Below are 14,723 nucleotides of genomic sequence, written 5' to 3' on the forward strand. Positions count from 1 at the left end.
ACACTATTAATCTACCAGATCTTGTTGACAGTAATTAAACAGTTTATCCAACAACAGCAGAATACAGATTCTTCTCAAGTCCAGGAAGAACATTCATTAGGACAGACTATATTCTAGGCCATAAGAAATGCTTTAATAGTCATAAAAGGATAGAAATACGTTCTCAGGTAGCACTGGGATTAAACTTGAAATTAATGGCAGCCATCTTTCTGGAAAATTCCCAAACACTAAAAAGTAAACAGTGTACTTTCAGCTAGCTGTTGTATCAAAAATGTCCTAAGAGAAATTTGAGACTGGTGAATGAGTTGAAAATGATATGTGTGGTGGTTGAATGAGAATAATTCATAGAGGATCATTTTTAGTACTTGGCCCCCGGTTGGTGGAACTGTTTGGGAAGCCTTGTGAGAGGATGTGTATCACTGGGGGTGGGCTTTGAGGTTTCAAGAGTCTAGTGCCACTCCCAACATCCTCTTTCTGACTCCTACTTTTGAATCAAGATGTGAGCTCTCCACTTTTCCTGCCACATTCCTTCGGTCGGCCATCATGGACCCTAACCCTCTAAAACCATAAGCCAAACTAAACACTTTCTTTTATAAGTTGCCTTGGTCATGATGCTTTGTCACGGAAATAGAAAAGTAAATAATACAATACCCAACTCAAAATTTGTGGGATGCAGCTAAGGCAATATTTGGGGAGGGATTTATAGTATTAAAATGCCTATAATTTGTAAAAATGTCCGATCGACAAAAGTTTTTTTTTTTTTTTTTTTTTTTTTTTGGTTTTCCAAGACAGGGTTTCTCTTGTGTAGCTTTGCGCCTTTCCTGGTAGCCCAGGCTGGCCTCGAACTCACAGAGATCCGCCTGCCTCTGCCTCCCGAGTGCTGGGATTAAAGGCGTGCGCCACCACCGCCCGGCTTCGACAAAAGTTTTAAAGGCTAGAGAAAAGGAAGCAAATTAAGCCTAAAGCAGGAAGAACAGCATGCTAGCTGTGAAACTGACACCTAGCTCAACTTCTCACCTTAATAATGTGATCATAAGGAGGGGCAGAATGGAAGCAACTTCTCCCTTTAGAGCTCCCTCCAGTCTGTGCATCTCATGCCACAGCTCACAGAAACCTGTGGCAGGTGCTGTCTTGCTCCTCTGTTGGTCTTTGATATCAGGTGTTCCCCATGGGCTTAAGACTGCTGTGGCTCTTACCATACTAAAACTGTCACTGAGTAAATAATGAATTTCTTAACTAGTTGCCAGTTACCCCTTCATGAACATTTTAGCCCCTGTCCTCCAGGCATGACCACTGCCAACTCGAAAGCAGAGCAGCTGGAATTAGCCATATTCAGGAGACCCCCACTCCAGGCCATTAAGATTCCTTCATACAGGGAAGGAATTGTTAGTGGAAAGGTTGTTAGCTCCTGAGCTGATCCCAGCCACTCCCTCCTGCCCAACCCCAGCTGCATGTGAACTCAGGAGCACTAGAGTATATAAGAGGGGCTCCTGAAGGGAGCTCCATCTGTTCAGCAGCATGCACAGGGATATGTCATCCATGCTGGGGTGGTACACTTGGGGTCACCTATGCAGCTCCTTACTCATGCTTCTGCAAATAAGCCCAGAGAACTTACCAGTTCCCCAAGATGGACTTGGATGAAATTATTTTTTTTGGGGGGGGTGTCCTTCATGCTATCTGGAGCAAATAGACATTTGTGTATGTTCCCCAGAGAAAGCAATGCAACAGCACATGATAAGAAATGAAGGAGCCACAGAGGCAAACAATGTGCCAAGGTTCTCACTTGGCAAGTGAGTTGGTGAACCAAACAAGCTTGAAGACATCTGGCTAGTTCAACTAAGAGCTTAGTTTGGGAAAACACATTGACCTATGGGTGTGAGCCAAAGTGCTGAATGTCTGTCCTAGGAGAGGGAAGCTTGAAAGGAAGGGAGGATTAGGCAAGAAAGAGTGGGGTGTGGCAGCAAAGTACTGAATGGGGTCTCTGAGGAGTCAAGGGAGGTTGTCTAGGCTGCTGTATTCCCCACTGTGAACAGAGGCTTGGTAGAGACACCTTACATCCTTCTGACTTAGGATTCCAGGTTCCCCAGAGAAACAGCAACATCAACTAGGGAGGAGAGGTTCCATGTTCCTTACCCTTCCTGGATCAAATCATACTTGACAGTTGTGAAATCACTGGAGTCAGGAGAAGCCACACAGGTATCCACAACGAGCCTCAGATTGGGATCGTGGGTGTGGAGGGTGGCCTGGAGGAAGACCTCTTCCCTCTGATGGGTATAAGCAGGAGCTCCAACCCCCATATCCTGAGATACAGGTGACTGGAGGAATGAAATCGACACATCATAGCTGACATCATCCTTCTGTGTGTCGCTCCCATGCACAATTTCAACTGCAGACTGGCCATCCACTTTGCAGGTGAACTTCACCTGGGGCACCCTGTGCCTCACAATGACTCGGCCAGGGTGGCCTTGCGTTCTGCCTCTGATGGAGTTAGAGTAGCTGAGAGAGCCTTGATGCTCCTGTGAAGATGAGAGAGTTGGCAGGTAGTGTACCTGGTGCCTTGATAACTTCCCTTTTTCTACAGTAGAGTTCTTGCCTTCCAATATGTGCCAGGTACCAGCTTCATGACATACTTGAGAGCTGGAGTCCCTGGCTGGACCACTGCGGTAACATCAGGAGGTGTCTGTGGGGGGGGGTGTCCCTTGAGTGAGGACCACTCCTTCCCTCCTGTAACAGCCAATCTGTAGAGCTTTGAGCTGGGTGGCAGGTCCACTGTGTCTATCTGGAGCTCCCTCTCTTTTGAATTCCTCCACACATTAAATTCCCACTGGCATCCCCCCCCCCCCCCCGACCATATCCAACTTGGATCTTGTATCTTCTCTGCCCTTGATCCCAAGCTAGGTTTGGCTGCAGGTGAGCTGCAGGCCTGACGCTGTCAGCCTTGGTCACTAGCCATGCGTCTTGCTTATACCCACTGCACGTCACTTCCAGCAGAACACACAGGTCAGAAGTGGGATGGACAGCATGATGGGCAGGAGCTACCACTTCAAATGCTCCATGTGGATGCCCGGAGGCACAGCCTGGCCAGGGACGTTTCTGAAGCATGTGTGTCTCAGATTCAGAGACTCTCTGCCGGGGGCCACCTTCCTCCTAGACAGAGGGACCTGCTGGCTTGGCTCCAGGGGCAGAAATCTCTCAGTTAAGAAGTGCAATATTCAGAGCAAAAAGGATAAAAATGGCCATGATCTATACAACCAAACAGCAGACAAAATGGAAGTGTGGCACTCGAGGGCTTATGTTAGCTGCATCATGTGGTCGGTTTGAATGAATGTGACCTCCACAGTGTCATGTGAGCCTTTTGCATATGTACAAACAGGGAAGCAGGAATACAGCAGCAGGGTCATTTTTGAATTGTGTCGCTTCCAACTATACTGAGAAGGGTGTCATGGTGGAACATTTCCTTCATGTATACACATGAGTGTCCTTAATTTCCATACCATTGTTTCATGAGATAAGAAGGTGGTTGCAGAGAATTCAATAGACACATGTATTTAGTGACTCCGGAATATCCTAGATGTTTGCTTTCTCTAGTGTGGACTATGACTAGCTGCTTAGTTAGAGATGTAGCAGACAGGCAGACAACCTGTCCTCCCTCATCCCCAGCACCATCACTTGCTCATGGGAGATATGCCCTCACGTTCAGTCAAGAAGCGTGTTATGACAAATGCTGGCTTTGGAACTGGGAGAATATTATCAGCCCATTCATTGTTCATCTATCCATCACACTCAACACGCTATCCATGTCCCTGCACTCAACCTTTGTTATGGATCATCTCGGGATGAGTGTGTGTCTGAAATTCTCCAAGTGGTGGGACATTTCAGACAAATCAGTGAGCTGCCTCAGAAATGCAGCTCTTCCTCTCTCTTACACAGGTTTTAACAGGCGGTTTCATTTTCCAAGCCTCTCTTCTTGGACTCCATCCATAGAAGGTCATCACCTCCCCGTCAGCCTCTTACCTGCCTCAGGGTGCCACAGTGGCCATAAGGAATATTGAAGATGAGGTAACGCCCGGTGACTTGGGGGCGACACATCTTATCATTTAAGTGGATGTCCCAGGAGGAGTAGCCTAATCTCCGGAGATAGCCTCGGTCAATGACGGCTTGGAAGAGGTGAGGCAAACAAGACAGCTGAGCTGAAAGAGAGAGAGAGAGAAGCTGGTACACTGATGTGTGTGTGTAGCTCAGGAGCTGTCTGTCTGTTACATAAGTACCACGGACATTGCTCTGGGATGGGGTGGACCTGCCTCAGCATCCCTGACTCCAGCGATTCTTAACCTGTGGATCGCAATCCCTTTGGGGTCACATATCAGATATCCACATTACAATTCCTAACAGTAACAAAATTACAGCTATGAAGTAGCAGCAAAATAACTTTATGGTTGGGGGTCACCACAACATGAGGACCCGTATTAAAGGGTCGCAGCATTAGCAAGATTGAGAATCACTGATTTACTCTAATTTATCACCTTGGCTTGATGTCCACTGGTGTGTGTGTGTGTGTGTGTGTGTGTGTGTGTGTGTGTGTGTGTGTGTGTATGCTCACACACGTTTATGGAGGAGGCCATAGGTGAATGTTGACTATCTTCCTTGATGACTGTCGACTTTATTGTTTGAGACAAGGTCTCTCATTTAACCTGGAGCTTGCTGGTTTGGTTAGACCGGCTGGCCAGGAAGCCTCCAGGATCCTCCTCCGGTCTCCACCTTCCCAGTGCTGAGAATATCGATGGGTACAACTGTGCCTGGCTTTTATGTGGGTGCTCAGGGTCAAACAAGTCCTCAGGCTTGCATGGCAAATACTTTACCAACAGAGGCATCTCCACAGCCCTGACTTTGATTGGCTTTGCTAATATTCTCAAAAAAAAAAAAAAAAAAAAAGGCTTTGAAGTTGGGCCACATCAATAGGGAATTCTGCTTAGAATCCATACTCCATAGGACACAAGTCAGAGCCTGGTCCAGGGGGTTAAAGGACAACCCTTGACATGCTCAGTCTGAATGTGTATCTGTCTGGACCTTTGCACAGAGGTAAGCTAGAGGAAGAGTCAGAGCAAAAACAGAGAGAGCTTAAGTACAGAGGGGCCTCTTCCCCGACCTCCTGCTGTCTAGGAAGTGGGCCTCCCTCATAGCCTGCTTTTTCTCTCCATTCAGCTCCTTTCTTAGTTCCTTCCCCAATCAGCTTCAGACCCCAGGAGGGAAGATGACTTTACCGTTATCCTTGGGCACAAGAGAGTCGGTTGGACCTGTTGAGGGGAGAGGAAAAGTACATGTCACTGGTCTGAAATCCCAGAGGAGGAGGACAGTTAACTATCATTGGACAAACCATTGGAGCTGGAGTGTAATGGCACGAGAACATTCCAGAACACGCAAAGGGGGCCTAGTGTCCCCTGACAGAGATGGATTCTGACACATGTGAGGTAGCACTGAAAACACAGGTGTTATTAGCACCAAGATTTGTGGGAGCAAAAGAATGGAAAATACAGACACCATCACACGAAGGAGCCATTGGCTTCTGTCTCTTTCTACACCCAGGCATGCTTGGGGCCCCAGGTTGAGAAAAATGGACTCTGAGGCTATCAAGGACTTCTCTGGCTCAGAATCAAGACAGGACAGTGTCGCAGGGCCAAGGCTCAGCTCAGGAAGTGTGTACTCAGATTCACTCAAGCTCTTTAGAAAAAATAGATCCCTTTGGACATGGGACATGGTTGGAAGGAGAGGCCCCTTGGTGCACAGTCCAAGAACAGAATGTGGGTCCCTATTAAAAGTGGGCTTCTGAGAGGGATGAACTGTGAAGAGGCATGATAACAACCGAAGTCTAAAGGTACAGACTCCAGAATAGGCACATGCGGCTTCCATTTCTTGGGTAGTCTTGGCTTCAGGGGGCTCTGACGGTGTTTCTATCTAGGCCCCATGTCTATGCAAAACAGGGCTATACAAGGTAAAAGCAACGGCCATGGTGTGTTCACCTGTAATAAAAGCAGCAGCAGAATAGACGAGGTGAACTCGGGTTTCTTCAAGTCTTAGAATTCCCCAACTCTCTGAAATTTGCACAGGCCAGTTTGGGGCTACCTTAGAATGATTAGAAGGAGGTACTGTGCTATACAGGTGGTAGTCGGAACGCCAAGACCGACATAGCTGACCGAGGAAAGATACAGGCAAAATCTTTGATGCAAAGGACACAGGGAAGCTAGGACACTGTGGGGTGTGTTTTAGACTCTGAAGGTTACACAGTGTCTCCAGGATGGGGCCTTTGGTGAGCTCAGAGACTGAGAAAGTAACAGGATAAACTGTGCCTGGCCACAGCAGTCGCTAAGCTCTGAATGGTCCTGTGACACTGTCACACCCTTCTTTGGATCTCATAATTCTTCAGCTATATTTCTGACAAATATTTCACTGAGCTGGGATTAGAGCAAGCTCATTAACAAAGTCAGGCCAATGACCAAAATGTCACTACCTCTAAGCTCTTTATCCTACAATGGGATGTCTTGGCCAAATGTTGAATGCCTTAAGGATGGGTGGTGCTGAGGCAGAGCCTGGGGACTTTTACAGGCCTAGGCCCATACCTGCACAGGAGCCCCTACCTGCACAGACCACACTCGCATCCTCATAGTGGTGGCAGTTGTGCCTTATCCAGCCAGCATGGGCACAGTTCTCCAGAGAGTCCTCTCTGCCGGAACAGCGCACTTCATTCATCAGGATGGGGCCTGTGCCTGCCCCAAAGTGGCTTCTGCCAGGGGCACCCAGCGCCTGGCCACAGCCCAGGAGGCGGCACACAACTCGGGCATTCTTGATGTTCCAGCGATCATCGCATACGGTTCCCCACATCCCCTGGTGCTGCACCTCCAACCGGCCCTCACAGCGGTTTCGCCCGCCTACCAGGCGCAGAGTCAAGTCTACGGAGCAAGAGAAGTCAGTTTAGGTCAGGCTTCCATAGTAGGCACTGAGGGTGACATTTACAGTGAGAGCCTTCTCTGTGCCCCTAAATTACCCCTAATACTACTATCCTTAAGAGGCAACACTTTGACAACAAAACTGTATTATGTAATTTAGCTATTCTACCCTTATACACAGATCTGAGCACCGTAGAATTCTCCAGGAGCCGTATACCGGCAATAACCTTGCTGCTCATCTACAGGGCACTGCCCCATATGAGTACTTCAAAAAAGTTTAAATTTGAATAGAAAACAATAAAAAGCAAAACCTGTACAACTATGTTGCTTAATCGTGAGGATACATTCTGAGAAATGTGCGGATAGGAGACTTGGTTGTTACACACGAAAAACCAGCTGTGGGTTGACTAGGCAACAAGGTCTACGGAGCAAGGAGTCACTGATGTATATGGATATGTGAGCACCACTGTTGACTGAGACATCCTTTGTGGGAGGCATGACTGTATTACTGTATCTGTGAGGTGTCATGATCAGAGATAGGTACCAGGTGATTTGTCTCTGTAGTAATTAGTCAGCCCTGCACTGTTTGGTTCAAAGAAAAGCCTTAGAGAATATTAAATCTGCAGGCATCAGTTCTAACTATAGTGTGATAGTCTAGGATAGCTGCCCTGTCTTGGCCTAATTGGTATTAGAATACCAAAAGCAAGGTACTTGTGTTGCTAGGAGAATAGGTCGAGGATGAAGCTTGGTGGCACATGTCAGGTCCCGGCTTGCATCAAGTGTCAGGAAGGAGAAAAGTGTGACTTATGAATACATGTGGGTATCTTCTGATCGAGATCTTGGAGGTGAATTTCAAGCATGTGTGATCAACACTGTGCATATGTCAGCATGTAATATACCTACAGGCTGGTAACTCTCTTCCTGTAAGGGGTAAAAAAAAAAACCTAAGTGAAAAAGAAATGTGACCCTAACAGTATCAATAGACACCTTGTCATTTTAGAGAGTAGAAAGAAACAAAAATGCCAGTTAACAATTGCCCCATCAATGTAAAATGTTAGAGGTTTACAAATGCTCACCCTCACAGGCTCACATTTCAGCTTCAAGCTGAAGAGGAAATGCTTTCTGTTATTTCAGACCCCAATCCATTGGCTTGAGCACAGAAATGCTATCCATGACATTTTACTCTCTTGGTATCAAAATATAACAAATATTGTTATGTTTTGTTTATTCTCCAAGAGTAAAACAATTTGTTAGATGCTCAAAAAAGAACTTTGCACATCGATTTTTAAAGGAAAAAATAATTAAAACCATTCAATTGTATAGATGATTTTTTTGAGACAAGGTCTCACTACTTGGTCCTGGCTAGCCCCTGGAACTTCTTATGTAGACTAAACTGATTCAAATTCACAGAAACTCACATGCTTCTGCCTCCTGAGTGTTGGCAATAAAGGTGTACGTCACCTTATCAGGCATTAGGCAACATTTTTATAAGGGCTGAGAATAAAGAGGAGGATCAAGGTCCTTGGGTGCAGTTTTAACTGAAAAAAGATGGACTAGTATAGTAAACGATACAGAGGGAAGCCAGGTAGGAACGTTAGCAACAGATGAGGAGATGAAATGTGGTCACATAAATTAGAGAATGGAGCTCTGCTCCATCAACAAGCATGGTGATCATTACCAGGTGGCAGGGTCACTTTTATCAAAGTTGGAACTGTGGCTGAAAAAAAAAAGCAGTGAAAAAGAAGGAATTAAAATGTGACTTCATTGAAATTCTTAGACTTCAGGTCTACAATAATAAGCCTATTCCAGGGCAGTATGCATGTATTGTATGTGTTTTGCATGTTGGTATGGCAGGGTATGTGAGAAGCTGATGTTTTGGAACACAACTGAAGAACATTTTCATGGTGCACATCTCCAGCATGCCAGATAATCTACTCCCCTGATTCTTACAAAAACTAATCTGGGGAAATTTTTATCACTGCTTTAGTATTGAAAGACATGGAGACTTCAGAGGCAGCCTCAGGGTAAGAGGACCAGGTCATTCTCAGCTTAAACCTTCAAGCCTCAGGGCCCACGTTCTTTCTAACTATTCTGTATTTCAGGGTCATAAGTTGTGGGAGTTGCATTCATGCTGGACTCAGGGTGAACTACAAAAGAAGGAAGGCAAGGGTTAATGGTCACATTAATGACAGACAGAGCAGCAGAGGGCTTATTACTGAAGACAGAACTGTCACAGGAATCAGGATTTTCCTGAAAACACAGGGCATTGGAAGGACCTTGGATGAGAGTTGCGACACCTGGTTTTTATCTTGCTCAGTGATCTTAAGCAAATGAGTTTCTTCTCCATGACTCATTTTCCTCCAAAAATAAGAGATCACTCCTACATTCTCCTCCTGGTTCTGCACCTGAGGCTCTGATAGACTGTTCTTGCTGTCCCCAGCAGCTACCTGCCGCCATCACAGTGCTCAGTGTTGTAAGCAATGGAGGCCTGTTGTGCTCTAGGGGAGCTGACTGGCCTCTCTTGCCAGCCATGTCCTCTCTTCTGACTTCTCCTGGAGAAATAGGACTTGTTGTTATGGGCCTGTTTCTGTTTGTCTGACTATTACTCAGAAAGTGGCTTTCCCAGGGGCTGCAGTGAGCAAGGAGCATGCCCAGGGAAGAAGAGGCCTGGAGTGGGAAATGGAGAAAAATGCTTTGGTTTGACCAACAGCATGGTGTAAAACAAAAGAACAAATCAATAGAATCACTGTCATCACCTATTTGGTGTGTGTGTGTGTGTGTGTGTGTGTGTGTGTGTGTGTGTGTGTGTGTGTTCTGGTGTGCTGGCTGGGTTGAAGCGCAACTTGAAACAACACACACAACCAAATGAGATGTGGACCCATTGCCCGGCCTCCCTCAGGCTCATCTGATCAAGATTAGGGCTTGGGCAGAAGGCGCCTGCAGTGGAAGGGCCACTTAGGGGTCTACGGCTGAGTAAAGGAAACAGGAACACCACCATCTCTGTGGAGAGGATGTGGGGTTTCTGTGTACATCGGGCTTATGTTATACACAAAGATCGGGGCACAGAAGTTGCATTCCCAAACAGAAAGAGCAAAAGCTCTAGTTGTGTTTCAGTTAGGAAACACAGCAGGCTGAAAAGATGACCAGAGATCTCAGCAGCATCTGTGTGCAAACCAGAGAAGATGATGCTTTAAATGAATGCCTTTGTATTCATCTTTATTCGATGATAAGGGACTCATTAAACAGGCTCATTTTATAAATGCAACATGACAAACAAGAAACCCATTATGTAAGTTTAAAGGTAACAATGGGGACTTACCGCTTAGAAAAGTCGGTTCTGCTAAGGCTGTAAAAGTATCTACAAAGAACAGAAAAGACATAGCTAGTTTCATTTGCCAAAAGAAAGCAGGAAAGCCCTGACTGTGTTTAACATAAGCTGAAAGGATTACCAGACATCTTCTCTGCTGTGACTGAAGAGGCATCTGTGTGTAAATCCAAAGAACAGGATGCTTTAAATTCTACCAAATGACACTGAGGGCATTTTCTCATATATTTATTTTGTGGTCAATATGATCATTAAGCAGATTCAGTTTTGAAATAAACCTAATAAATAAGAAACCCATCTCTTTATTTTAAATAGCGCAATGGGGACTTACCATGTGGAGAGCTCGCTTCTGCCGAGGTTGAAGAAGTATCTACAGACAAAAAGATGAGACCTAGCGATGCCATTTGCCAAATAGAAAGGGAAAGGTCCTCGTTGGGTTTAGGAAATGGGACCCTCTGGGTCAGATGGGGAATTAGACGCTGTGTTGTGTATCATGAATATAATTGAGGCAAAGGACTTAGGGTGCCACTACAGTGCTCCAGACGACTGTCTGACCCAGGATCCATTGTCAAGTGTGTTTTCCAGAGAACATCTCCCACAGATGGCACTCTGGGAGGCTAGGTCACATGGGAATGGAGTGTGGATTGAAGTGGGAAAAGGAGCTGGTCAGTCTACTGCTGTCACCTAGCTGGGACACTGCTGCTGCCGCCATCCTGGCCAGTATTAGCTGGGAACCATTCACAAGACTGGCACTGGAAAAGCCAAAGGAAATTCTGGAAGCGAAAGAGTCACTCCATTAAAAGCACAGCAGAAAGTGTCACCATTAGACAAGACCTAGCAGAAGAGTGAATTTCAGGGTTCTACAACAAGTTGAAAAAATAATACAGCCTAAAATACATAAAGAAGAAAAACCAACAAATATGACTCAGTTTGCAAGAGATCAAGCCTAAGAACCCATGGAATAGAAGAAGGAGCCCCAGGGGTCATGCTCGCCAGCAGAGGGGCAACTACATGCCCTATGCTGTTCCAGACCAGACTGACAGCCAACTCCTCCCACAGCCCTTGCCACACAGTGGAGGACACCACTTCCATCTTCACTTCCACCATATGCAGTTAAATATGAAGACAAGGCACAAAGGGACCATGGACACGAGGAAGAAGATCCACCAAGAGATGAGGAACCAGCTGTTACGGGGTTTGCCTTGGACAACTGAAAATCAAATGATGGGAAATTCTAGAGGTCAACAGTAGAATTTGTAAACTTAGAGTTCCTCATTTTAATTAGTGTAGGCTTGGTGTCAGGTTCAAATCTCCTCATGGTACTAAAATAAAAAGGCTTGAACTCAGAGATAGCAGAATATCTAGAGGTCTGGACATGTTGAGAAAGGCACTTTTAAAGCTCACACATCTAGATCTAAGTGGAAATATATGGAAAGATATCAGCACCCTGAGACCTCTGAAAACCTTGGATGATCTAAAAATCTCAAATCTGTTGACTGTGAGGTCATTAACCTGAATAATTACCAACAGAGTGTCCTCAAGCTCCTCCTGTGGCTGATTTCACCAAAGAGAACCAGGAAGTCCCTGATTCAGATACAAAGGTTGATACTATGATGAAGAGGAGGAGGAAGAAGATGAGGACACTGAGAAAGAAGAGTTTGATGAAGAAGAGGATGAAGGTATAGAAGAAGAAGACAGCAAAGATGAAGTCATTGGTGAAGGAGAAGAAGAATATGGATATGATAGAGAAGTCGATGAAGGTGAAGATGAGGAAGAAAACAGGAAAGGGAGAGAGAGAGAGAATATGCAATGATGAATGAGAAGATTATTAATACCTCAAATAACCTGCAAAAGTAGAATCAATCAGTCAATGGCTGTTGGTGGGATTGTTTGGAGTTTTTTGGTAGATGTTTACAAAATCTGTGATACAAACTCCAGGAGGCCTGCCCACTCAAAGAGCTGAAGAGTAGTTCCTGTGACACTCTGCTTTCCCCCATTTAATCTCTCATTGATAGTGGTAAACTCCAACACCAACCTTGGGAACCCTGCTACAACAAAATTTTTAAGATTGCTAGTTTTTCATGTAAGTCTCTTGATGACGTATGGATAGCTGTGATTGGTAAGACAACTGTGTCTACCAGTTACTCTGAGGTTGTAACAACACTTTTATTTTATGTTCAGCCAACAAGAGAAGGCTTGGTAAATAAAATATTAACCTCTGGGGTCAGAAAATAACATATGAAAAGGCCTGGTCAACAAGTAGGTGGCTATGGAAGAATGAAATTAGATCTACATCTCTCACTCTGCACAAAATCGATTCAAGATGGATCAGAGACCTTAATGTAAGACACAAAATGCTGAAACTTCTAGAAGATAACATGGGAGAAAAAAACCACTTGAAGATGCAGAAATAGGCAAAAATTTTCTGAAAAAGACTATTAGCAGAGTAAATAAATTAAACAACTGAAAAAATGGGACTACATGAAATTAAAAAGTTTCTGTACAGCAAAGGAAACCATCAGTAGAGTGAACAGACAGCCCACAAAATCTCCTCCAGCTATAATTCAGACAGGCAGCTACTATCCAGAAAACAAAGAACCGTAAAAATGAAATCCCTAAACCCTAAAGCTGTCAATCAATAGATGGGCTGACAATGGAATAGACAATTCAAAAAGAAAGAAATGCAAATGACCAACAAGTATTTTTGAAGTTATTCAACATCCTTAGCTCATCAGGAAAATGCAAGGTAAGACTACTTCTAGGGGTGGAGAGATGGCTCAGTGATTAAGGACAAGTACTGTTTTTGCAGAGGACTCAAGCTCAGGTCCCAGCACCCACATCAGGGGGCTCATAAGTGCTTGTCACACCAGCTCCAGGGATCCAACACCCTCTTCTGGACTCAGAGAGCACCTGCCTTCACATCTTTACATACTTACATACAATGTCATACACACTAAAAAAATAGACTACTTCCTTTTTTTTGTTTGTTTTTGTTTTTGGTTTTTTTTTTTTTTTTTTTTTTTTTTTTTTCGAGACAGGGTTTCTATAGTTTTGGTGTCTATCCTGGATCTTGCTCTACAGACCAGGCTGGCCTTGAACTCACAGGGATCTACCTGGCTCTGCCTCCTGAGTGCTGGGATTAAAGGCATGCGCTACCACTGCCCAGCAACTACTTCCTAATTGACCCAATCAGAATGGCTGCCATCAAGAAATTAAATGACTAAATGCTGATGAAGATGTGGGGGAGAACTTATACACTACTGATAGAAGTATAAACAGATAGAGCCACTATGGAAACCCATGGGGATGTTTCTCAAAAGACTAAAATTAGAGCTACCATATGAACCAACTATGCTACTGCTGAGTGTCCACCCAAAGGACTCCAAGTCCTACCTCAGGACCCTTGCACATCCATGTTTATAGCTATGATATTCGCAGTAGCTAGATGTTCATCACCAGATGGATAGATAACAAAAATTTGCTACACATGCACAATGGAACTTTATTCAGATGTAAAGAAAAATGAAATCATGAACTCTGAAAGAAAATTGATGGAATTGGAAATAACTATATTATGTGAGGTAACAAACTCAAAAAGACAAATACTGCATTCTCTCTCATGTGCAGAGACAGAGTTTTAAATCTTTCTATGTGTATATATGTGAGCATATGAGTACAGATGTAGGTCAATAAACAGGAGAAGGGCTGTGGGAGGAGAAAAGGAAGTTTTAAGAAGGAAGAGGGGTAATAGAACAATTGGGACAAAAAAGGAAGCGGCTTACTGGACTGGAATGTCACAAGTGCTGTGTGTGTGGGGAACGACAACAACAGAGTGTGTGTAAAAGTGACAGACTGAAACTAATTACCATATTTGCCAATTTCTTAAAAAGCAACTAAAATGAATTATGATGTTTTAAATGAAGAAATGTGACAACAGGACACCTTACCAGAGGAGCTTGTCTCTTCTGCTGAGGATGAAGATGTATCTGTGTAGGAAGCCAGAGAAGGGGGTACTTTAAAACGAATGAACGAACGAACGAAGTCACTAGTCTGTATCAGATGCCAAAGTCATCGCTAAATAGATCATTTTCTAAGTGTAACACAACAACTGAGTATTTGCTCAGTATTTTAAGCAGCAGAACAGGGGGACCTACCAGTTTTAGAACTCGATTCTGCTGAGGTTGAAGACATATCTAGAGGTCAAAAGGAGATGCATGACTGTATCCATTTGCTGAATAAAGGAAAGACTGAAATTGTGTTTAACTTAATGTGATAGAAAGTATTACCAGAGGATGTCTCTTCTGCAGAGGTTGAAGATGCATCTGTGTAAAAACATAGAAAGTATGAAGCTTAAAAAAAGGAATGTCTTTTCATTGATCTGGTTTGTGGTCAATACAACCATTAAGTAGGTTCATTTCCTAAATACAATATGACAAGCAAGCAAGAAACATGTGTAT

General features: G+C 44.4%; 1 protein-coding gene and 1 pseudogene across 1 annotated transcript in view; one reads left to right on the forward strand and one right to left on the reverse strand.

Annotated features, from left to right (window-relative positions):
- The window catches only part of LOC114695348 (deleted in malignant brain tumors 1 protein-like), a 113,725-nt gene that overhangs the window by 1,870 nt on the left and 97,132 nt on the right, over positions 1 to 14,723 (reverse strand). Inside the window, exons 63-73 of the mRNA XM_037209865.1 lie at positions 14,553 to 14,588; positions 14,421 to 14,459; positions 14,214 to 14,252; positions 10,598 to 10,636; positions 10,391 to 10,423; positions 10,261 to 10,299; positions 8,620 to 8,658; positions 6,633 to 6,944; positions 5,262 to 5,294; positions 4,015 to 4,190; positions 2,134 to 2,516 (exon numbers count right to left, since the gene is read on the reverse strand). Of these exons, the coding sequence (XP_037065760.1) occupies positions 2,134 to 2,516; positions 4,015 to 4,190; positions 5,262 to 5,294; positions 6,633 to 6,944; positions 8,620 to 8,658; positions 10,261 to 10,299; positions 10,391 to 10,423; positions 10,598 to 10,636; positions 14,214 to 14,252; positions 14,421 to 14,459; positions 14,553 to 14,588 (1,168 nt within the window). The remainder of the gene's footprint in view (positions 1 to 2,133; positions 2,517 to 4,014; positions 4,191 to 5,261; positions 5,295 to 6,632; positions 6,945 to 8,619; positions 8,659 to 10,260; positions 10,300 to 10,390; positions 10,424 to 10,597; positions 10,637 to 14,213; positions 14,253 to 14,420; positions 14,460 to 14,552; positions 14,589 to 14,723) is intronic.
- LOC114695354 lies at positions 11,410 to 12,098 on the forward strand (annotated as a pseudogene).

The sequence above is a fragment of the Peromyscus leucopus genome, chromosome 1 (assembly GCF_004664715.2).
Source record: "Peromyscus leucopus breed LL Stock chromosome 1, UCI_PerLeu_2.1, whole genome shotgun sequence".
Classification (NCBI taxonomy): Eukaryota; Metazoa; Chordata; class Mammalia; order Rodentia; family Cricetidae; genus Peromyscus; species Peromyscus leucopus.